The following is a 23,637-nucleotide window of genomic DNA, read 5'->3' as shown; positions in this document are numbered from 1 at the left end:
GAAAGCGCAAAAGGGACAATATGTACTAGTGGTGGACTTGGGCTATTACAAATAGTATTAAAGCCAAACACAGAGTGATATACCAGCAAGGACGCTGAGCCCCAAAGAAAAGTGGACACCAGGTGGTGTGCCAGAGAGGATGCCGGACTCTGAAGGGAGTAGATTGTGAGATATCACATCGATTGAAGAGAGGAAGGAAGCCTTCTTTATAAGAGCGTGAAAACTTCTACTTACCACACACATTTTAAAAACTTTTAAGTTAAATCGGAAAAAGAAATAGGAGATAATCTTGGATTAAAAATATTTAATGAAGTAATCAAGATAAACACGAGTCTAAAGCGAGAGCCAGTAAAATAACTTCAAAAAGAAAACAGCCAAGCTAGCTCATAACCTCCAATGGCATAATTACAAATCCACTATGGCTTAGATCATATGAAATCCTCAAACACATCACAAATTCACCTAATACCCACTTTTGTTTGTCACTTTAAGCAAATCCCACTTGCAAACACACAGTACTTAAAGCATTGAAAGAATTTACAAGACTTTCAAAATGGAAATGGATCAGTCAAAGGCAAAATCAGAGGGTGAAGTGCCATTGGGTTCAAAAATTAGATACCCATTTGGAGGCGGAGGGGCTAAGAGAGGGCTGCCCATAGTGGACTTAGTGCTGAGAGTAGTGGCACTCATGGGTACTCTGTGCAGTGCCATTGTAATGGGCACAGCCAATCAAACTCTCCCATTTTCAACTCAGTCGACTCAATTCAAAGCCGTTTATAAGGATCTTCCTATGTTTGTGTAATCTCGAACCTCGAATTTCTTGCTTATGTTTTAACTAGTTGAACTATGTTGTCGATGCACCTTTTTTTATTGTTACAGGTTTTTCGTGCTTGCGAATTCGGTAGCTTGTGGGTATCTCTTTCTTTCGCTACCTCTATCCATCTTCCAAATGGTGAAAGTTGCATCAGTCACTCCAAGGCTCACTTTGCTCATCTTTGACACGGTATGTTTTGTTTGTGTAGTTTTTTTTTTCAATTTTTGCTCATTTGTTGTGCGTTTGGTGGTTGTTTATGAATGATTTAAATGTTCATGGAAGATGGCTATGGCTCTTGTGACGGCGGGCGCTTCGGTTGCGGCGTCTGTGGTTTACTTGGTGTATCAGGGCAACATGGTTGTCAATTGGGCCTCGTTTTGCTCCCAATTCAACTCCTTTTGTCGACGTAGCTCTCAATCTTTAATCGGCTCTTTTGGTGCAGTTTTTGTTTTGGTGCTTTTGATTACTCTTTCGGCTATAGCTATGTCCCAACGCATCACGAACACTCAACTTTATAATTTATGAATCAGAAACTTGAACGTGTATAGTTCAAGAGCTTATGTTGTTAAATATCAAGAAAGTGGAGAATTCGAACTTATGACCTCTTAATTGAGAGTAAACGTTTAATGCTAGTTGAACTATGTTCATATTGGTACGTAATATTTTGTCCACTCATTTATTCATTTTTACCTGAATCAAACTTGTTTATGGAAGTCAATTCAAACCTGAGTAACAAACTATCCCAATAAAAAAAAATTCTGGTAAATTTGATTACATAAGTTTTATTAGAAACAAACTAATTAAATCTCAAGGATCAAAAGGGTAGGTATTAACTTCTCGGCTTATAGAAATAGAACATGGCTTGGTTAAAAAACGATCAATTTCACCCGCACAGTGCAGGTAGAACTGTGCTACAAGACTAAACTCACTTTTGGTGATGCTTGGTTGTCATTCTTGGCTCGGCTAGACGATGATCTAGGTGGGCACAAATCCACGAGTCAGTATTGGATCAGATCAAACATTGGTCTTATCAGTTGCCCACAGGATCTCCGCCAACAGCTCAATCAGGACAGAACAAGAGAGTGCGGTCTATAATTGGTATTGATGATAACTTATTATTCAATTATTTTTGCATCGAATTAATAAATATAAAAATCTAAATTTTCGTTCCCATTTCCCAATTTATTGTTTAATATGTTGAAAATGTTCCTGTAACGACGGGAGTTGGGCTTTTGGGCCGAGCTTAGGGATCCAAGCCTCTTATCGGCCCATTGGCCCTGGACTCGTTAAAACGACGCCGTCGATTTGTATTGTGGGCATTTCCAAATTCCTAAAACCCCGTCGTCATCTTAGGCCGATTTGCACCGCCGGTATACTGAAAGCAGCACTGCCACTTGCTCGCAGCTATGGCGTTGAGGATTTTGAGGGCGGTCGAGGGTCAGACGGGTTCGATGTTTGGGTTGAAGGCGATGGCTAATGTTTTACCCCATTCTTCGCCGATAACTGGGATCATATACCGTAAGGATTCCGCGCCGCCGCTTGTTCTGCCGGAGTTTAACCATGAATCTGATAGGGACGGGATCAACAACTGCAGTATTGTGGGATTTGGTTTCCCCAGTCTATCTTTTTCCGGGTCGATGGAGCTCATGGCTGTTCCTAAGAGGAAGGTATTGAATTTCCTCCTATTTTCAAATAATCATACGCTGAGAAGATCCTATTCTTAGAGTAGAAACTTAATCTATATGTTACTTATGGAAGAAGTTTAAACTTAAAATTTCACATGGAAGTTGTGGGATATGTAAGATGTTATTGAAAGTATTAGATATGAACTTGTAGCGTCCGAATATTTTAGGGAGCATTTCCATTTGTACTTTAGGATATATCAGATTTGTCTTTAATATTGTTTAGACCTTCATTCTTGTTATGTTTCTTTGGTTGATGCGCTTGATATCATATGTTTTCTATTGGACTTTAAATTCTTATGACTCTACCATGTTGATATCTGAATACATAACTCTGTTCATGTATATTTGAAACATTCATTTAGGACTCTGCTAGATTTTGAAAGCTCCTGTTCTATAACTTGTTCTTCTTTTGATTTATTGGGAATTTTGAGAAAAGTGTTCATGTCTATATTTTGCAGACTTCTCCACATAAAAGGGGCATAAGAAATGGCCCAAAGGCTCTAAAACCTATTCCAGTTATAATTCGGTGCAAGTAAGGCTCTCCCCTCCTTGCCTTAACAAATTAGTCTTCAACATTGATCTTAGCTTTTAGGAAGGTTTCTCTGCTTGAATGTTGTTCATTTTGATATCAAAACACGGTTCATCTAATCATAGCTCAACTGGTAAGACAAATACTCTCGATCAAGAGGTCAGAGGCTTACTCATCCCCACATATGTTGTTAAACTCAACATCTAGTAATTGCATACATTATTGCATCATTGTTGGGGAGCTGTTTTTTCACATGACCTGAACTTACCTGATTGTGATTTTGTAAGTTTTTGCTTCATTTCAAATGTATTTCAGTATGCTAGTTAAGTTCTCACAAATTGTTAGACCTGTAGTTCAGTTCACCGAGACGATTGGTTTTCTCTTGTTAGTGGCTGACGCCAAGTGTTAGAGAAAACTTATATTTACTTTGTAGTCTTTAACAATGGAATCAGCTGGTGTCATGGCTGATAGTGACAAGGATGCCAATTGACTGTGATGGCTAGCCAGAGTTTCAATTTTTCTTTTCTTTACTTCATTCTGGGCATCTTGTTTGAAATAAATCCCAGAATAATATTTACTTAGAACATCATGAAATGTAAATATAAGAATGTTTCTGATTGCAGAATTTGTTTAGTAACATCTTTAACATGTTAGCCTCACTGAAGTGAAGCGAAGAAACATGGATTGTAGTTTTTATCTAACGAACGAAGTGTATGCTGCTTTATTTTTCTTCACATGCTGATGGGTTGCATTGCATTTATTTCTTATGTTTGATTGTCATCAAACAAATCTCTCCTGATTCTACAGCCCGAAAAGTATCCATTAATTTTTCTTTCGAAATTTATCTAAGGTGTAACAGCTCAAGACCACTGCTAGCAAATATTGTCCTTTTTGGACTTTCCCTTTTGGGTTTTCCCTCAAGGTTCTTAAAACACGCCTACTAGGAAGAGGTTTCCACGCCCTTATAAAAAATGTTTCGTTCCCTTCTTCAACCGATGTGGGATCTCACAATCAACTCCCCTTCAGGACCCAGCGTTCTCGTTGGCACATGTGAGATCTCACAATCCACCCCCTTTGGAGCTTAGCGTCCTCGCTGGAACACAGCCTAGTGTTTGACCTTGATACCATTTATAACATACCAAGTCCACCGTTAGCAAATATTGTCCTCTTTGGATTTTTTCTTTCGGGCTTCCCCTCAAGATTTTTAAAACACGTCTACTAGGGAGAGGTTTCCACACCCTTATGAAGAATGCTTCATTCCCCTCTCCAACCGATGTCGGATCTCACATAAGGATTCCATCAATCTTGCCTTGCAATGATACGACAAATATTTGGTTCATATGACTTGTACAAAATCTGATATTTTGATAAAATCAGCCCATAGTATTTGTGATTATGTAAACTGGCCATAGTTTTCAAGAATGTTCATGGGGCTGACTGTGTTGTTATTGCAGGAGTTGCGGTAAGGTCAAGCTGCCTCACTTCTATTGTTGCAGTGGAAGAACAGGGGAGCAGGATAACTCAGCCAGATGAGCAATGCAGGGCAAAAAGGACGGACCGTAAGCGCATAAATCCCCAAATAATCTTTCCCATACAAAGGGGGCAGCCATAGTTTCCTTTTCGAGTATTCTTCTTCATTAGGTTCTTTGAATTTTGCTTCTCTACTTCCCTTTCAAAAGGACGCAGGTTGTAAGATTTAACATACACCATTGATTAGCTTTTGAACACATCCTTGCTCTGTACTTAACCAGCAAACTTAAGTTCTACCATGTCTGAAATGCGACTCTTTTAGCCTTTGTTCTTCTTCTTCCATAGATGATTTCAAAAAAAATTTGCTATGGGTAAACGTTAGGATCTCTTAAAATTTTTGTTGAATTTGTTGTTCTGCCTCAGAGACTTAATCGTGCATTTGTTGACAAAGTTGTATATGAGTAATGTCTTTAGCCCACGGAGATGTCTAATTCTTATACTATTTATAAGAGTCTCATTCGATGTAGCCTGGCATCCTCGCTTTGGCACATCGCCCTGTATCGACCTCTGATATCATTTGTAACAGTCCAAGTCCATCGCTAGCACATCGTTTGATGTTTGGTTTTTATACCATTTGTAATTGTTCAAGTCTATCACTAGTAGATATTGTTCGTTTTGGCTCGTGTACTGTCTTCAGCATCACCGTTTTAAAACACATCTATTGAAGAGAGTTCTTCACACCCTCATGAGCACACCCTTTGAGAAGAAAGGGTAAGATTGGAATATAGAAAAAAAAATTTGGATTTAGATTTTAAAATTTTTTGCTAAGTTTGCAAATTCTAAAATTGGAATATGGAGCCGTCACTATAAATTAATCATTTAAAAAAAAAATAGCAAATTCATGATCATCAGGTCATGCAGATTTACCAAGCAGAGTTTCATAACAAATTGGCAATGGGATCATGAAGTAGTAATCTCCCATATCCATTTCTTTCCCATTAAGTACTTTAGTCCGTTCCAAATCCGGACGCGTGTGATTCCCATGGTGACGATGCATCGTCTCCAACACCGTCACTCAAGCATGAGCTGCCGCATGGCCGACATACCACCGATTTGTGGGTGTGTCACTCGCCCAATGAGCTCAAACTCTGTCAGGAATCGAATAATGTCGCTTACTCGATTGGCTGGCCTCATCGGCAATCGCACTCTTGTAAGAATCCGATTTTTGGGCGACGCTAGAAGGCTTAGCGGTTCAGAGGAGGCTTTGAGATCAAAACAGGGAAAGGAAAAAAACAGAGCAAAGGTAAGTCGATTTTCACGTTCTTGTGTTATCTTTACGATGTTCATCAATCATCAGTGTAGCTTGACTGACATTTTAACGAACACAAAGGATGAAGTTCAAGAACGAATTCAAGAAACAAATGGTGCCGGAATGGGCAGACGCTTATCTGGATTACAATGGCCTCAAACGATTATTACTCGAGATTTCCTGCGAGAAACAGATTCAGAAATCTAGGGCATCATCCGGATACTCAAAGAAGAAGCCAGCAGTAGACAGAAAATGCAGTGAGTTCATCTCTCAACCAATAAAATCCCATGTCGGGAAAGATATTGAGAACCAAAACGAAGATCAACATGATTTCAGGAAGTCCCAAGAGATATCAGAGATTGAGGTGAAATTTTTTAAGAAACTTGATGAAGAACTCAACAAGGTGAATTCCTTTTACAAGGAAAGTGTAGAGGCTGTGACCAACGAAGCAAGTGTTCTAAAGAAACAAATGGAGACTTTGATTGCATTGCGAAGGAAGATTCAAAAAGAGTCTATTAGCCGTCCACAACTGGAACAACTTCACAAAGAAGCAAGTAGCAGCGAACATTTAGAAGAAATAACAAAGGAAAACAGCCAAAATTCCCAAGAAATTCTCAAGCATGTGAAAGTCCTCGATGATTTGGTTACTGATGATGATGATCGAAGCAAGATTGAAGAACAGTTGAAAAAAGCATTTGCTGAGTTTTACCAGAAGCTTTATTCGTTAAAGCAATTCAGGTATATACAAAGAAGATTATATGCTGTTATTTATGATATTCAACCACTGAATTAACATGTTTTTATACTTTTGAAATGGGATGAACCAGTTTTATGAACCTGTCAGCATTTGCGAGAATCTTGAGAAAGTATGAGAAGGTCTGGCATTGAATCGATATCAATATATTTAGTTTGATTCCTGGATTATGTTCTATAAAATGGAGCGATGTTTTATAAGTTTCAGATGTTTATATGATCTGTATGTGTTGATACTTTCCTGCCTGTATTGGGTGCAGATTTCATCAAGGGCAGCAGCGAGGTCATACATGGAAATCGTGGACAATTCGTATCTAGGAACTTCTGATGAGGTATGATCATAAATCTTTGAGTTCTCACCTAGAGATTCAGGTTTCTCATATCATAAGACTGCTCGGTGTGCCAATGATGACTCTGGGCTCCTAAGGAAGGTGGATTGTGAGATCCCACGTTGGTTGGAGAGGAGAACGAAACATTTCTTATAAGGGTGTGGAAACTTCTGCCTAGCATACACGTTTTAAAACTTTGAGGGGAGCCCAAAAGGGAAAGCCCAAATAGAACAATATTTGCTAACGGTGGATTTGAGCTGTTACAAGTGGTATCAGAGCCAGGTGCCGAGCGGTGTGCCAGCGATGACACTAGGCTCCCCAAAGGGTGGATTGTGAGATCCCACACCAGTTGGAGAGGAAAACGAAACATTTCTTATAAGAGTGTGGAAACCTCTCTCTAGCAAACACGTTTTAAAACTTTGAGGAGAAGCCTGAAAGGGAAAGAAGCCTGAAAGGAAAAGCCTAAATAGAACAATATCTGCTAGCGATAGACTTGGACTGTTACAAATGGTATTAGAGCCAGGTACCGAGTGGTGTGCCCCCAAGGGGGGTGAATTATGAGATCCCACATCGATTGGAAAGGGGAACGAAACATTTCTTATAAGAGTGTGAACCTCTTCCTAGCATACGCGTTTTAAAACTTTGAGGGGAAGCCTGTAAGGAAAAGTTCAAATATGATAATATCTGCTAGCGGGGGACTTGGGCTGTTACATAAAATTTGACAAAAACGTGAATACTTGACTCGGCCATCTACTTTATTGTATTATTTTCCTGTAGACGCTGATTTCTTTTCTTAACTAGGTTGCCGATCTCATGAAGATGGTGGAAATTGCCTTCATCAAGAACTTTTCAAACTCAAATTACAAAGAAGGAATGAAGCTTTTGAAGCCAAAAACTAAAAGAGAAAAACACAGAGTATCATTTTCTTCAGGTGATTCCCTTTTTCTTATCAAGTTCTTGCTTAAAACAAAAGTAGACATCAACAAACATCATGTTGGTAAGTTCCCCAGACTGATTGGATTCATTTCCCCACCTCATTTTCAGGCTTCCTATCTGGTTGCACGGTGGCACTACTCGCCGCATCGGTCTTGAAAATTTTATCTCAACGATTGCTCGAGAGGGAAGATGGCACACATTACATGGAAAATATATTTCCACTCTACAGGTAGGAATAGTTCCCTACAGTTCTCATGTACTTAGCTTCACCAGAAGTCTTCTCTGAGATAGTAGCTATTTATCTTGCAGTCTATTTGGCTTCATTGTCCTACATGTGCTCATGTATGCAGCAGACTTGCACTTCTGGAGATGTTGTGGAGTTAACTATCCATTTATCTTTGGTTCCAAGAGAGGAACTAAATTGGGTTGTCAGCAAGTGTTCCTGCTCGGTGTTGGTCTTGCAGTATTTGCATCAGCCAGCTTCCTGGCTAGTTTATACTTGGACCGAGACCCCAGTACTCGGAAGTATCGAACAGAAGCTGAGAAGGTTCCTTTAGGCACAGCAGCAGTAAGATCACTAAAACACTGTACAGAGTTCCTCTTTATACAACATTCTCTCTGAAGAAGTTTGTTCTTTGTGTAGGTTGTTCTTCTCATCGCCTTTTGCCCATTCAACATTCTATACAAGTCGGTTCGTTTTTCCTTTATACGGAGTTTTCTACGCTGTATATCTGCTCCTCTGTGCAAGGTAATAAAGTAAGATGAGTAAATGAGAGATTGAGAGGAGCCCGAACAAACCAAGAACGAAAACGGATTCGATTAAGTGGATTTTTGTTTTTACTTGCAGGTTAAGTTTCCAGATTATTTCTTGGCGGATCAGCTTACTAGTCAGGTTCTACATTTAAACTTCTTAGTATGATGGAAAATGAAAGTTAACTTAGTTGTTGAGGGCTGTGCTGCTAATGATTTTAGGTGCAAGCTTCAAGATGTATAGTGCTGTATATTTGCTACTACGGTTTAGGAGAACACTCTAGGAAGCAAAGCAAGTGCCACACGCATGGCGTCTACAATACGCTCTCCTTCGTTATCGCTGTCATACCATTTTGGCTGCGATTCTTACAGGTATGAACCGATCTTTTGACCACTGATGCTTTTGTCAAAGCTAGTGAAAAAATTAAGCTGGCTAGTGTATGCCGTTTCATTACGTCCCTCCCCAGGCACTAGTTTCATTCCCGAGGATACGAAAACCCGATTTTAGAAATGCTTTCTTTAGTGAATACTGCTACATGGGCTGTGAGATCCCACATCGGTTGGAGAGGAGAACGAAGCATTCTTTATAAGGGTGTGTAAACGTGGAAACCTCCCCCTAGCAGACGCGTTTTTAAAATCTTGGGGGAAGCCTGGAAGGGAAAGTCCAAAGAGGACAATATCTGTTTGTGGTGGCTTTGGGCTGTTACATGTACTTCCCGCACCCGGCTTCAAGTGAATGTCTCTCTGCTTTATTCCTCCCACTCAACGCCCTTCCATGCTTCAGCGGTGATTTTTCTTATATCACCTGACCTTCCCCCGTCTACTTTTGTTCTTCTTGAAGTTAGAAAAGGACTTACCTGTTGTGAACTGTGATTCATAGACTACTTCTCAGAATAGATTCATGCTACGTTGCAAATGGTTCTCTCTAGATTTTGATATCCTAAATCAGGAGTTCATCATGTTCATGCATGTATTAATGGTTATGCAGTGCGTTCGTCGTTTACTCGAAGAAAAAGAAGCAATGCATGGCTACAACGCTCTGAAATACCTCTCGACGATCGTTGCAGTCCTGATTAGAACTGCTTGTGAGTTAAGAAAGGGAGTTAGCTGGATGGTGCTAGCTTTGATTAGTTCTGCAGTTTCCATGTTGATCAATACATACTGGGACATCGTTGTTGACTGGGGACTTCTGCGAAAACACTCAAAGAACAAGTACTTGAGAGACCGGCTATTAGTGTCCAACAAGCGCGTCTATTTTTCAGCCATGGTAATGCTACCTGCTTCAACCAATCATTTATGCTTTTTTCCCCACTACTGATCCAATTATGTTTCTATGGGATTCTGAACAGATAGTAAATGTAGTGTTGAGAGTTGCTTGGATTCAGCTGGTGTTAGCATTCAACTTGCGTTCGTTTCAAAAACTTGCTGCAGTTACATCGATATCGTGCTTGGAAATCGTTCGCCGTGGCCTTTGGAACTTCTTCAGGTAACTTTCTAATGCAGAGCAGCTCAGTATCTCTTGGCTTTTGGTTTTCAGCTGACATTGATTTTTGTGATCAGTTTGGAGAACGAGCATCTGAACAACGTTAACAAGTATCGCTCGTTCAAGTCTGTTCCACTTCCATTCAGCTACTCCGACGATGATGATGATGATGGCAAGGATGATTGAAAGAGAATTGAGGTTGGAGAGTTCATGTGCTGTAGTTCTTGTCAACTTCAGCCACTGCAAAGCTTTCCAACTTCTCGTGTGGATGAGAATTCGAACCTATAATCTATTTGGAACCGTAGAAATGATTTATTTGTTGGAATATTTTCTTTGAACGTTCTTCAAAAATCGAGTTCTCGTAGTATTATTTTTTTTAAACACTAGTGGTCGTGATTCAAATAGTGAAATGTAAATGAAAAGAAGAAATTGTTAGTAAGAAAACTTTGATCTCGAAGGTACTTATTTGAGTTATTTTGGTGAAGTTTTCTTTGCGATAGTCTGGGACGTGTTGGGTTGAATTAGTTTTTCAATTTAGAAGTGTTGGGTTGAATTGTGACCTCGTACAATCGGGTCGGGTTCTTCTTCTCCTCTATACTCTAAAAATGTAACTTTTTCAAATATAATAAAGTTAGATCAATTTTTTTATAAGTTTTTTACATAATACAAATTTTAAATTTGGCATAAAATTAATTTACTTAATTGAAGCTATGTCAATTTTGGAACCATTTTGAGGTGTATTTAAGGATCAAAGTATGTTTAGAGGGTTGAAATTGTAGGTGTTCCTATTTTCTTAACTAAATTTATAGTCAGCGCTCATCCTTTGACCGTTTTAGCTTCAGCCACAAGGAAGAGAAAGTAAATAAGTCCTGTAATCGGAGGGTTTTTGGGGTTTAAGCCGGCGGTGGAAGAACGGAGCGACAACACCGCAGCTAGCTTTGAATCCAACGATTCCCCCGGCTCCGACAAGGATGTCCACTTCGAATTCGAAGCTCCAAGACGCAGAATCAAACGCTGCCGCCACTAAAACCCTGGAGGATGAACAGCAATCGGGATCCCCAATTCCTCCTGAGGAAAAATCTTCCGGGGAATCAGATCAATCAGGAAAGATCCCTGAAAGTGGAGGGGAGGATCCTGAAGAGGAAGAGGAGGGGGAGTGTGGGTTTTGCTTGTTTATGAAAGGGGGCGGGTGCAAAGATAGCTTCGTAGAGTGGGAGAAATGCATCGAGGAGGCGGAGAAGAACAAGGAGGATATTGTTGAGAAGTGCTTCGAAGTGACTGGGGCTCTGAAGAAGTGTATGGAGGCTCATGCGGATTATTACGAGCCGATTCTGAAGGCGGAGAAGATGGCGGAGGAGGAGGCGATTATCGAATTGGAGAAGGAAATGACTCCGGATGCAAATTCCAATGTCCTCGAGGTAAATGAGGGTTCTAACAATTCGGAAGAACAGAAGGCCTCTGCCGGTAGTAAGTGAAGTTCGTCGATGCTCGTTTGATCTAATTCCTGAGGCATAAACCCTTACTTTTTTAGAGTATTTAGTTTCTTGTCGATCTTTTGTCTTAGTGCACTGAAAATGGATCTTCAAATTATCATAGGAGAGGAGAGGTCTTACCTTACACCACTTATCATTGAATTCAAATTTCTGAATAATTGTTCAGGTGATTACGCCTGATATCATTTTCCCAAGAATCATCTGAATTCCCCCTTCCAACTATAGTTGGAAACATTGGCAAAAATCTGTACCTGTTACTTCATATATGAACTATGTATTCTCTTAATAACAGCTCCATTTATGAACTATAATACGTGAAACTTTCTAGTTTGTTTTGTGAAATTTGTGTGGTTTAACTTTTCATCTGGGCTTTGTGGAGAATTAATTTGATCCTTTGTTGGTTTCTTGTTTGTGGAATGGAAATTAAGCTTGTGGACTGTTGAAAAGAGACCTGTTTGAAATCCAACGATGCTTTGTGATTTAGAATCGTAACTATATCTTAGTTATAAGTTTTACTCGTGTTCTTTCTATTTGTTTGTCGCCTTCCACTTTCTAGGACAGAGGTGAGAGATGCATCACATCCTAAAGGAGTCAGGATGTTACCGTTGGCTCGTTCACTCTCTCTGGAGTGAATGATTCGAAGTTTGTGTCGAGAAAATAGGCTGCTATAACAGTGTGGTGTATGATTCATTATAGGATCCTTTGCATCGTTCTTAATGTTGGTTAGAGTTTGTGATTATTCAACAGGAATGATAAAGTTACCTTCCTTGCCATCAAAACTGTACGACTGAAGGAAAATTAACGATCATTCCGTGATGGCAAAATATTTGGACCTTATAAGTCAGCTTTACATTAACAATCAGGGAAAGCTTGAACAAGAACTTCCCTTCTTCATCCACCTTTAATGGTAACCGAGTTTTGGGATTTGAACCTTGTATGTTTAGTTATATGATTTGATTTTTTGTCAATTACATTATATAACTGCTAGAGGAACCATTGAATGAGATGGATAAGTCAGGTTTATAGTTTTTTTCATAAAGAAATCGTATTAATTCTTGAGATATATACGAGGCTGATATGAATGAGATGGATCAATACAGCCACCGCACGAATGGCAGGAAGTGTGTCATAATTGGAGTTTACTTTAATGCATTTCAATCCAATATTTACTTTGCAGATGGACACTGAAGCAAAGTTTAAGTGCATTACTCTTCAGGTCCATCTTATGCTAACTTTAAGGATGGTTTGAGACGGATGGTGAGCTAAGGCTGTCGAACTCACGTATGTGCTTGTGTGCGTAACATGACTTGGTTTTCATTTCAGCTGCAGAGCACAGATCCCGCTAGTATCTACATATTCTACGGGGCCATGCATAAACTTGGTATTGCTGAGCTGATCATATGACCTCTGTTAATGTAAGACTGATCACTCTTTAGGCTTCGCATATCTCTTTATTGCAATTTCCAGTTTCTGAAACTTAACCTTTCTCATTTACAATAGTGTAATTGCATTTGCATTTTCTCCATCTTCCTACTAGAATAAATAGCAGTGTCTGCCAGAGTGTCTTTCTAGTAGTAGTATAGACGGTAAACACCATTCTTGAGGTCGTTCGAGGTGAAAGAACAAGATGGGGTGCATATTGTTCATTATGTTTAAGCACAAAGGCGTCTGGAAAGTGCGAAGGATATCCTTAAGAGTAGAACTTAGTTTTGTTTGTTTTCGTCCAAACTATTTTTCGTATCAGCTAAGCAGAGGGAAGTGCATGAGAACATTCACCCTTTGATTGTTCGTTTCTTTAAACCAATTCCACTCGGATAGAGGAATCATGAGAAAAGTAGAGTCGAGATGATATTGCAATGATATGTATTTGATATATACTGTAAAAAAATTGTTGAACATTTAGAAACATTTGAACTGCATATGTTGAAAGAATGCTGTCCGGAAAATTTTAATCATCTTTGTCATCATCTTCATCATAGTTGAAAGGCAGCGGTACAGATTTAAATGCACGGTACTTCCCAACATTGTTCAGATGCTCGTTCTCCAGCCTAATCCAAAAGGGTAAATAGATTAGTCAACTAACCATTTGAGGTTTCCAAAAGAGCTGTATGTTTTTTGCAGGCAGTTCGAGGAAAGAACCTAAAAGAATAGAATTGTCGTAGTCGTACCTGAAGAAATTCCATATGCCACGACGAATGATCTCGAGGCTGGCAACTATTGTAATCAAACCTTGTGTGTGCAGGAAGGAGAACTGGAAATCCAACACGGTTTGCAGCCAAGCAAACCGCAGCAAAACATTCAAGCCCTGCATTTGATATCCACAGCTTGTTTAGATTACTAGAAAAAGTGTCCTGAGTATTGACCCTTACTTGTTTTTAGCAGTGAAACCGTATGAGAAACTCACCATTGCTACAAAATACACACTGTTGTGACCAACAAGTAGCTTGTCTCTCAACCAGCGGTTCTTGGAATTCCGCTGCAGGAGGCCCCAGTCCATTACGATGTCCCAATACGTGCATATAATGGCAGCCACAGCTGAGAAAACTGCGGCTAGAACTTTCCAAGTTAATACTCCCTTGTTCAGACTGTAAGCTGTCCTCAAGCAAACAGCTACAATGGTCAAGAAGTACTTCAGTCCATTGTATCCCTGCATTACATCTTTCTCCTCATACAGTCGCCTGAGACACTGTAAGTATGAAACCAACAAAAATTTGTGTTAGTGTTATAACGTTCACCTGTCTAACTTAGATGGAGCTGAAAAGTTCGATGACGAGATTCAAACCTGAAGAAGACGCGACCAATATGGAATAACAGCAATGATGAAACTGAACGTGTTGAATACAGTGTTCTCTCTACAAGTGTTTTGTCGATGTTTGTAATCTCCCCAACCGTAATGGCAAATGTAGAATTCCAAGCTACGAAGTGCTTGCACCTGAATCGATTCAAAGTAATCGTTTGAGGATGTAAGATGCAGGTAATTTCTTGAACTGAAGAACCTTGTGTGTTACTAACCTGGCTCGTGAACTGATCTGCCAAGAAAAAATCAGCAAAGACGACCTGCAGAGGAAGAAAAGTATCCGAAATTAGAGCTAAGTCGAAAGGTCAAATCTCTATCCTTACAATTGTTTTGCTATTTTTTCTAACTTGAAAAGACTATTCCCATCTTTCTTACCATGTAGAGGGGAGCACATATGCAGCGGTACAGAGTTTTTAAGCAGAAGAAGCGACTCGAGCGATATAGGATGTTGAATGGACACAAGAAGACTGCAACCACAACCTGCAAGCAGGGTAAAATGCTAGACTTTTAGCTACAAATTATTGGGTTTTTGGGCAGATGAGTTGGTTTATGTGAGAGTAATCTTACAAGGAGCAAAACTAAAGGTAGAAGTTCAGTCACTGCTTGATATGGCTTGGTTTCAGGGTCCATCTCCATGTCAAGGTTAGAAAGAACACAGGCTAAAGCAAGAGTCGCCACGGCAAAACTGGGAAGCAAAACGTCACGGTATGCCAACTCAGTGCCTTGTTTGAAACCAAAAATGAATGAATAATTCACTTGGTATCTCCTCCAAAAGTATATGTTTGCTGCATACATTAGCAGGTGCAAGACAACGAATCCAAACAGGCTGCATTAAACAAGCAGAAGAATGATTTGATTTGATTTGATTTGATTTGATTTGATTTGCAATGTTTCTGTTTCTCTGTTTTAAGTTACCTGTAAAGAGGAAACATGGTATCCATATACTGGGAGCGGCCTTCTCGGTCGAGTATATGTCGTGCTCGTGTAATGAAAATGAGGGCGACGATAAGAGCTATGGTGCAGCCAGCAAAGAAACCTGAAAATTTTGTTCTAAAATTGATCAGCCAATGTTCAAAACATGAATGAAGAGTCTTGCAAATGTGTCAAGAATGGCTGTTTACCAACTGAAAATGTTGTTCTATGCCTTTCTTTCTTTGCTTTGGGTCTCAAGATATTCATTCCTTTGGTTCGATTAGCATTGCAGAAGTGTTTGATAAATGCAGCTTCCACCCTCTCCATTAACTTCGAAACCTGATTATTCAATGCCATTAATGTCAAGAAAGTATTCAAGCTATGTTCATTATTTTTCGATTATTTATATAACAACTCAACCTCATTGCTCGCAGATATTGTCCATTTTGACCCGTTACGTTATGTATTGTTGTCAACCTCACAGTTTTAAAATGCATATGTAAGGGAGAAGTTTCTACATCCTTATAAGAAATGTTTCGTTCCCCTCTCTAATTGATACGAGATGTCACAATCTACCCCCAACGTCCTCATTGACACACAACTCAGTAACTTGGCTCTGATACCATTTATAATATAATAGTCTGATCCTACTACTAGCAGATATTGTCCGCTTTGGCTCGTTACGTATTGACGTCAGCCTCACTATTTTAAAATGCCCCAGCGTCCTCACTGGCACACGATCCAGTGATTTGGCTCTAATATCATTTGTAACAGCACGAATCGACGTCAGCCTCCACACCCTTATAAGAAATGATTCATTTCTCTTTCCAACCGATGTGAGATCTCAAAATTGAGTCTAAATGTTTATTGTAGGCCGAGTATAATTAATAATAAACAATCCTAACCTCATCAGAACTCCCAAGGTAAGAGCTGTCCACCATCTTCATGTAAGCCTTTCCAGCATCTCTTGAAGTAATCTGCATCCACCATTTTCAAACAATCTTACCTCAAAAACCATACCCTTTTAACCTCAATCTCTTCGAAAAACACACAATCATTACCTTATCATATTTCTTCATTATCTTCGAAAATGCCAAAGTATTCAAGAAACTGTTCATATCAAACCAGAATTAGCCCACAAAATTAACAAAAAAAAACACCAAAAAATGCTTCCAATTAGTCACCTGAAGCTCTTCAGCAGTCTAAGCTTGTGGTAGAACACAACAAAAGCCTTCCTGAGTTGATTCTCAATTTTGTTAAGATTTTCTTTGTTAAATTGAAGCTCTGAGTTCTTGGGAAAGTTCAAAAGCCCTTTAATTGTTGATCTTGGAGTCTCTACTGTCGTGTTCAATTTCACACGATCAAGCAGCTCCAATGGAGGTGGCCTGTTGGCTCTCATCTTTGTTTCCTTCTCTTCTTCCCCATTGGACTTTTCCTCTCCCTTCTCGACCTTCGACTCGTTCTCCGGTTTAAAATTATTGTTATGGCTCGACCCGCCTTCCCCTTCCTCAATAGCGTCCATCGTTATATGAACTCGTCCTGTTCAGATCACTCATTGTTAGGAATCACATATTGTCCACTTTGAGCCTAAGCTCTCGTAGGTTTATAATTTAATCTATGAACTTACTGCTAGCTCGGACCCCGGAAGGAGTTGAAGAAGACAAGGCCGCTGTGGAAACCGCAATATCAGTGGCGAGCCTTGTAATCTCCTCCGACCGGTCGCCGGAGAAATCCCAAACACCCTTAGGATTCTCCACTTTAATTCTGAAAGCAATCAAAGCATCCATTTGCTTATTCAAAACACTCGCTTCCTTCAAAACTTCCTCCACTTTCGACTTATAAAACTTATCCACTTTATTAAACTCCCTATCCAACGACCGGAAGTACACCAGCTCATACTCGCCGCCCTCCTCATCCGCCATCAAAAACGTCGTCCGATACTTCTTCGTCCCGTCTCTGTTCACCGAGTTCACCAGAATCGTCTGCTCCTCTGCATCCGGCGGCGACCCAGGACTGGCAAGCCCATGGCTATGGCTGTGGCGGAGTGTCAGCCCACTGAACGCCCTGTAGAGTGTCAGAGCCCTTTTGAGCTGGCCAGGGTGGCTCGGGGGGTGATTTTTGGCGTGGGTTTTGTTGAAGGTATCAATTTGCTTCAAAAGGGACTTGAGAAAATCGTAATCCATGTAAGCTTGGCGCCATTCGGGAACCATTTGAGCGGTAAATTGCTTGCCGAATTTCATTTTGGTGATGATTTTAGATGATCATAAGAACCCAATAAAAATGTAATGTGTTTTTTAATGGCGATTTTGGGGTATTTATAAGTGAATGATTCCAAATATGAAAGAGACATTTCAAAAGGGAGTCCGTGTTTTTCCTTGGCATTTAATTCATTGTTTGACTGTGTGTGAAATTTCAAACTTAAACAGTGGAGAGAAGAAAACACGTCATGCAAATGGTGTGTGCAAAATGAGAAAAAAACTAGCTTGTTTTCGTCACTTCACTGCCTTACATAACGTGATAAACATTTTTTTTTTCTTCTTCTCAATTTCGATTTGTTTTCTTGTCTGAAATTTACGACAATTTAATGTCGGTTTAATTCGTAGGTTGGATCTGACAATAATTCATGAAAAGAACGAGAGAAAGAGTACGAAGAAATTTTTCTCTCAATGGAGTTGGAGACAAGATTGTATTCTATCTTCTCATTTCTGCCCTCCACATTAGTAGGTTGGATCTGACCCTTTGATTATATTCCACATTTCCATCTCAACCCAACTCTGTTAAGATTATGTTCTCGTATGCTCATCTCACTTTTATATATATATATATTTATATATTATTTTTAAATTAGAACATTACAATTACTTCTCCTGGGTTGGTGGGCCAACAAAAAATGAAATTAGACGGAGGAGGAGATTAAGAAGAGAGGACTCATTTTAATTAAAAAAATTAATAATTGGAATATTGAAATTTGAATTTTTAAAAATGATATGAAATATTATTAATGTTTTATATTTTTTTAAAACATAATTATCTATTAAAAAATTAAATATTTAGTATATATATAAAAGAAAAAATGTTCGTAAAGACTCAATCATGCAAATTTTCGAATCTTTACTCTAATCCGGTAAAGATAAATGGATGGTAGGAGAATGAAATAAGAGTGGAGATAGGGAAGGCTTCCCAGCTTCCACCCATTCTATAGACATCTCTAATTATAATGGCTCAATCTAATATGTTAATAAGTTATTCAATAAGATTGTCTCAGCGTGGTTGTATCTTAACAAATATAGAATCTAGATTAAAAAATCTTCGCTCCGTGATTAATAACTACTAAACCATACAACTAATTCTTTAGTACGAGCCCTCAGTCACATGACTAGTTCAAAGTACCCACCAGCAACTCGAGAGGATGGATAAAGCAATTCAAGTAAAATACAATATAGATCGTTCTTCAGTTAAAAAAAGAGAACAAAACATAAGGGTGTGGAAACCTCTCCGTTGTAGACGTGTTTTAAAATTTTGAGAGAAAATCCTCGAAATAAAAACATATATAACACAATATCTACTAATAGTGGGTTTGGTCAATTACACGTGTGCTTTGAATACAGTAAACTTATAATTTAATAGTTTAAAAAATAGCTCATTCACACGTACGGAATGTCAATTAGATAAATGATAAAAGACTGTGGTTGATATTGGTTAATGAAAGCGATTCAATATTTAATTAAACAAAGACTTGTAAGAATCAATTTTTCAACATGCCCACTTCACCAAATTGACTGTCACGCCAATAAAATCTAGGAAAGATATCTGGAAACTGTATCTTTCCTCGGGCTTCAAGTTTTAGACCAAAAATAATAATAATAATAATAATACACATTGACCAAGTCTTCCATAAATATGATTAACATTAAACATAGTAATAAATCCTAATATAGATAGAAATCCCAAGATTAAATTAATAATCATGTTTTCTAAACTAATTTTTGTTCGTTCTAACGGAAGATTAGATCGAGTCATTAGTATTAAAATAATAATTAGTGCGCTGTCTATTATATAGGGTCAAATATCACTATATCATGCTTAACTCGAGGGTGAACGATAACATTTGAAAAGCTTACTAAATCAATTATAATCAATCCAACGAACCTAGTCGTTTATTTCGATCAACCAGGTTGAATGATTTGACTAGTAAAATGTCATAGTAATATAATTTTTTTAAGCATTAAAATATCTATAAATATCCATATTAGGTGTATATATATATAAGGTAAATAATAATAATAATTAGTTGTATAATTTAATTATTAATTTTATAATTATTTTGTAAAAAATAATAATAATAATTAATTTTCGGTCAATTTTGTGCCAAACAGAAAGATTGTCTGGCATTTTCCAAAAGCTTAGCCAAATAAAGTTACAATAATTTATTTCAACTACTTTGTTTGAAATGGTTTCAACTTTTTGTTTATTTATTTCAACCAATAAACCCTTATTTATTTATTTATTTATTTTGAATATTTTGGGGGGTTGGTTTCAATTCATAATCCTCCTAAGTGTGAAAATGTGTATTAAATTATAGACTTTAATTAAAGTTTACTATTAATTTTCGTAATTTCAATAACTTTATCTTATATACAATTAAATTAATGAAATGTGGGCGTGTTGATCGGTTCATAACTACGAGATTATCACATTTTATTATTTTAATCATTCATTAATATTAAATTCATTTATAAAAGTGGCTCCTTTTTAAATAATTATAATAATAATATGCTGACGTCATCCATGACACTCTTATTTCACTCCAACGTAAATATCCATAAATATCATTTAAATAATAGCTTATATATATATATATATATATATATATATGCTAAATTAATAAAAATGGTGAAATTTGTACTCAAAAAAATTTAAATGGTTAAAAAATACCCACAAAATTTTAAAAATATTATTAGCATCCTTAACCTTAATATAAAAAAAATATTGAAAACGTTCTTACCCTCAATATATGACATGTAATACTTGTTAGACGAACACGACTTTCCACAATGGTATGATATTGTCCATTTTGAGCATAAGCTCTCATGGTTTTGCTTTAGGCTTCCCCAAAAGGTCTCGTACCAAAGGAGAGACTATTCTTTGTTTATAAATCCATGATCATTCCCTAAACTAGCTTAGTGGGGTGGGGCTTTCATCGTTCAACAATACTAACCGTAAGGGTCTTTTTAAATAATAAAAAAAAAGTATTATTAAAACTTTCGAAAGTTTAAGAGTATTTTTTAACATATGCGAAGTTTAGAGATATTTGTATTAATTTAGCCTGTATAAAATAATTATTAATATTTAAATTAATGCGATGATTTTGGTCTAAAAACGTAAATATAATTTATTTGACTATTTTTTTTTTCAAAAACTATTAATTCTATGAATTGTCAAGCCGAAAATAATATCTTTGATAACAAAGTCCACGTATTTTTAGTCAAATTTCAAATTAATATAAATATCTAACCTTCAACGTAGACATTAAAAATTAATTGTAATTCGTAAGTAATAAATAATTTTTATCAAATTATATCCACTATTTATTTAATTAGAAGAAACCTTTTAATCGTGAAAATTAGAAAATATTATTTAAGAAGAAAAAAAAATAATTCATTAATAAATAAAAGATTATGATCTTGAGATTCCGTGCTAGATATAATAAAAATGTAGTACATATTGTGACAATTTAAAACTAGAGACATCATTAAATTTTATAAGAAAAAAATTATAATATAAGGTAAAAGAAATATTTGTTTAATCACGTGGTTGAAAAGAATATAATAGAAGACCTAATATGGTCAACAGTATCGAAATTAGAGTAATTTCAATGCATGGTTTTTAAATTAATAAATTGGACCAAAGTCTTCAAATATTCAGTGGTCGTCGCTATGGTCGTTGTTTCAAAGCTCTCGGCGGCTTTATTTAATACGCACTTGCACACCAAATAATAACATTTCTTTTTGGATAATTTAAAATTAAAATTTAAAATAAAATTTAAAAAAAAAAACTTGATTTACCGAGGTAGAAATCGCTAGAATGTTGGAAGACACCTACCTAAATTAAGTCTGAGTGGTAATGTAGAATAAATGATTGAGACACTTATTTCGTTTAAGTTTAGAAAAAAAACACAATATCGAATATTGGATGAATAGTCAATAGGACAGTGACGAACAGATGACTGAGACACTTGCCTAGATCAAGTTTCAAAGAACAACGTAAAATATTGGATGAATAGTCGACAGGGTAGTGACGTAGGACAGATAACCAAGATACTTGCCTAAATGAAGTATGAAAGAACAACGTAGCAATAACATAGGATAGATGACTAAAACACTTGTGTATGTTAATTATGAAAGAACAATGTAGAATACTGGATGAATAATCGATTGGGCAGTGACATACCAATCTCAGGGAAATTCGAATACAGGCCTAGATCACTTGCATAGACAGACTTTTGGAGTGCTAAGATCCAAAGTCGAGAGGGAAACATCCTAGATTGTACACTAAGGTCCCTAAGCAATCCCTTATTTAATAGCTCACTAATCTAGCTCCACGGCACCGAAAATGTATCAGTGCTCAAGTGATCGACGAGACCTTTAAAGCTTATTTTTCAAGTGCCAGTAGCAGGACCTTCTATCAATCGGAAAAGGTTTTTGGTGACAACACTTACCGATATCAAAAGTGATAATGCTAACATGAATAATCAATACGGTAGTGATATAGAACAGATGACTGAGACACTTGCTAGCTAGATTAAACCTAAAAGAACAACATAGAATACTGGATGAATAGTCGATAAGACAATGACGTAGAACAGATGACTGAGACACTTGCTTTGTCCACTTTGACTATCTATCCATAAATCCGTTAGGGTATCGGCAAAATTAACGAATAGTTCTATAATCTAGCCTATCTTTTTTCATCCTACCCATTCATTGACATAACGCAGAGGCCAATTGTTTCAACAACGAAAACTGATAAAATCAAACCCTGCATACTTTTCACTGATTGACTGTGTAGAACATTGACTATGTCCTTTGAACCAGAGCAGTGAGTTTAGACCAATGGCTGCTTTCCTTTTTGTACGGTTCTGACGAAATCCTGGGCTCATTCTTTCTGGTGAAGACTAGAAGTTTCCTGGAAAATTACAGATACAAAGCTACAGTAAATTTGAATTTTGTTACTCTTTAATGTTTTCACATTTACCTGATTCTGCTCTCCAATAAGCTTCATGCTTTTCTCCTCATTCAACTTCTACGGCCAAACTGCATAATTGAACCGTTACTGCTTTCATGGGGAAGAAAAATAAAGTCAGCAAAAGATATTATTCAAGAAAAGGTCGATTCTTGTCTCAGTATGACATAATCACAGCCGATATATCTGCAGCTATCACCTGTAACTAAGTAATAATTGGCTAATAAGAGTGTAATTCTTTGAAAACTTGTAACATATCACTCCTTCACCGCAGCCATATGAGTTTCCTCCAACCCAGCTAGCTCCCATCTCAAAAATGGCAACCCAGCAGTGTGAATTAGGTAACCAGCCACTATTTGTCTCTATACGGGTGATTGTAGAAAATGGTTATCAAGGTAAGGGTTACACGCTGTGTGAATCGGGTAACCAGCCATATTTGTCAATAGTTATCAAGGTAAGGGTTACACACAGTGTGAATTGAGTAATCAGCCATTAATAGTCATGTTAAGGCGGAAGGGTGGATATTGGTTTTCATCTGTTAGCGGTGGGCTTGAGATGTTACAAATGGTATCAGAGCCAGGACCGGGCGGTGTGCAAGCAACGACACTGGGTCTCCAAGGAGGGTGGATTGTGAGATCCCACATCAGTTGGAGAAACAAATGAAGCATTGGTGTGGAAACCTCTCCCTCTCCCTAGTGGACAATATTTACTAGTGGTGGGCTTGGACTATTACACGACTATTCTCTTGGAATAATCATTCGGCTAGCCAAAACGGACAATATCTACTAGGGGGAGACTTGGACTGTTACTCGACTATTCTCTTGGAATTGCCATTCGACTCTATAACATTTGGTTGTCAAGGTAATTAGTAAGATATTAAATCCTAATGTAACAGTCTAAGCTCAATGCTAACAAATATTGTCCTCTTTGGGTTTTCCCTTTCGGACTTCCCATCAAAGATTTTAAAATGTGTCAAATAGGAAGAGGTTTCCACACCCTTATAAGGAATGGTTTGTTCCCTCTATAACCAATGTGGGATCTCACACCTAAATAGATGAGCACTATAGCTGAAACTCAATCCTTCTAAGGCGAAGGCATAAATGACTCAGAGGGTTTATAGATTTAAACATTTTAT

At 37.7% G+C, this 23,637-nt stretch overlaps 5 protein-coding genes and 2 long non-coding RNA genes across 8 annotated transcripts; 5 read left to right on the top strand and 2 right to left on the bottom strand.

Moving 5' to 3' along the window:
• The first annotated feature begins 521 nt into the window (after nt 1–521).
• LOC111449815 (casparian strip membrane protein 3-like) lies at nt 522–1,465 on the top strand. Its single transcript, XM_023089864.1, has 3 exons — nt 522–798; nt 880–1,003; nt 1,097–1,465. The coding sequence occupies exons 1-3, from the start codon at nt 554–556 to the stop codon at nt 1,337–1,339; spliced, it is 612 nt and encodes a 203-aa protein (XP_022945632.1). The 5' UTR covers nt 522–553; the 3' UTR covers nt 1,340–1,465.
• Nucleotides 1,466–2,125: 660 nt separating this feature from the next.
• On the top strand, nt 2,126–4,838 carry LOC111449817. The gene is made up of 3 exons (XM_023089867.1): nt 2,126–2,481; nt 2,958–3,031; nt 4,483–4,838. The coding sequence occupies exons 1-3, from the start codon at nt 2,221–2,223 to the stop codon at nt 4,559–4,561; spliced, it is 414 nt and encodes a 137-aa protein (XP_022945635.1). The 5' UTR covers nt 2,126–2,220; the 3' UTR covers nt 4,562–4,838.
• A 637-nt stretch (nt 4,839–5,475) lies between these two features.
• Nucleotides 5,476–10,532, top strand: LOC111449811 (phosphate transporter PHO1 homolog 10-like). Of its 2 annotated transcripts, XM_023089859.1 has the most exons (13): nt 5,480–5,801; nt 5,889–6,545; nt 6,635–6,683; nt 6,821–6,892; nt 7,691–7,820; nt 7,934–8,054; nt 8,135–8,393; nt 8,469–8,573; nt 8,673–8,717; nt 8,798–8,947; nt 9,564–9,842; nt 9,925–10,061; nt 10,136–10,532. In XM_023089859.1, exons 2-13 carry the CDS (start codon nt 5,890–5,892, stop codon nt 10,242–10,244), a joined length of 2,112 nt encoding a protein of 703 aa, XP_022945627.1. In that variant the 5' UTR covers nt 5,480–5,801; nt 5,889; the 3' UTR covers nt 10,245–10,532. The 2 variants fall into 2 exon arrangements, with proteins under 2 accessions (XP_022945628.1, XP_022945627.1); XM_023089860.1 differs by lacking the exons at nt 9,564–9,842; nt 9,925–10,061; nt 10,136–10,532 and adding an exon at nt 9,043–9,190 and having other exon boundaries at nt 5,476–5,801.
• Nucleotides 10,533–10,845: 313 nt separating this feature from the next.
• LOC111449816 lies at nt 10,846–11,951 on the top strand. The gene has a single exon (XM_023089865.1). It carries the CDS (start codon nt 11,030–11,032, stop codon nt 11,531–11,533), a length of 504 nt encoding a protein of 167 aa, XP_022945633.1. The 5' UTR covers nt 10,846–11,029; the 3' UTR covers nt 11,534–11,951.
• Nucleotides 11,952–13,351: 1,400 nt separating this feature from the next.
• Nucleotides 13,352–17,535, bottom strand: LOC111449810 (phosphate transporter PHO1 homolog 3-like). Its single transcript, XM_023089857.1, has 13 exons — nt 16,888–17,535; nt 16,445–16,799; nt 16,322–16,370; nt 16,166–16,237; nt 15,470–15,599; nt 15,264–15,384; nt 14,916–15,174; nt 14,724–14,828; nt 14,564–14,608; nt 14,334–14,483; nt 13,956–14,237; nt 13,720–13,856; nt 13,352–13,599 (listed from the first exon to the last, which is right to left on the bottom strand). The coding sequence occupies exons 1-13, from the start codon at nt 17,498–17,500 to the stop codon at nt 13,500–13,502; spliced, it is 2,418 nt and encodes an 805-aa protein (XP_022945625.1). The 5' UTR covers nt 17,501–17,535; the 3' UTR covers nt 13,352–13,499.
• On the top strand, nt 14,563–15,458 carry LOC111449818. Its single transcript, XR_002711729.1, has 3 exons — nt 14,563–14,652; nt 14,731–14,839; nt 14,972–15,458. It is a non-coding gene; the product is annotated as an uncharacterized LOC111449818 (long non-coding RNA).
• Nucleotides 17,536–21,981: 4,446 nt separating the features above from the next.
• Nucleotides 21,982–23,132, bottom strand: LOC111449819. The gene is made up of 2 exons (XR_002711730.1): nt 22,515–23,132; nt 21,982–22,445 (listed from the first exon to the last, which is right to left on the bottom strand). It is a non-coding gene; the product is annotated as an uncharacterized LOC111449819 (long non-coding RNA).
• Between the last annotated feature and the right edge of the window lie 505 nt (nt 23,133–23,637).

This window comes from Cucurbita moschata, unplaced genomic scaffold (assembly GCF_002738365.1).
Source record: "Cucurbita moschata cultivar Rifu unplaced genomic scaffold, Cmos_1.0 Cmo_Scf00011, whole genome shotgun sequence".
Lineage (NCBI taxonomy): Eukaryota > Viridiplantae > Streptophyta > Magnoliopsida > Cucurbitales > Cucurbitaceae > Cucurbita > Cucurbita moschata.
Note: the sequence above shows the minus strand (reverse complement) of the source record. Positions and strands in the feature narration are given on the sequence as shown.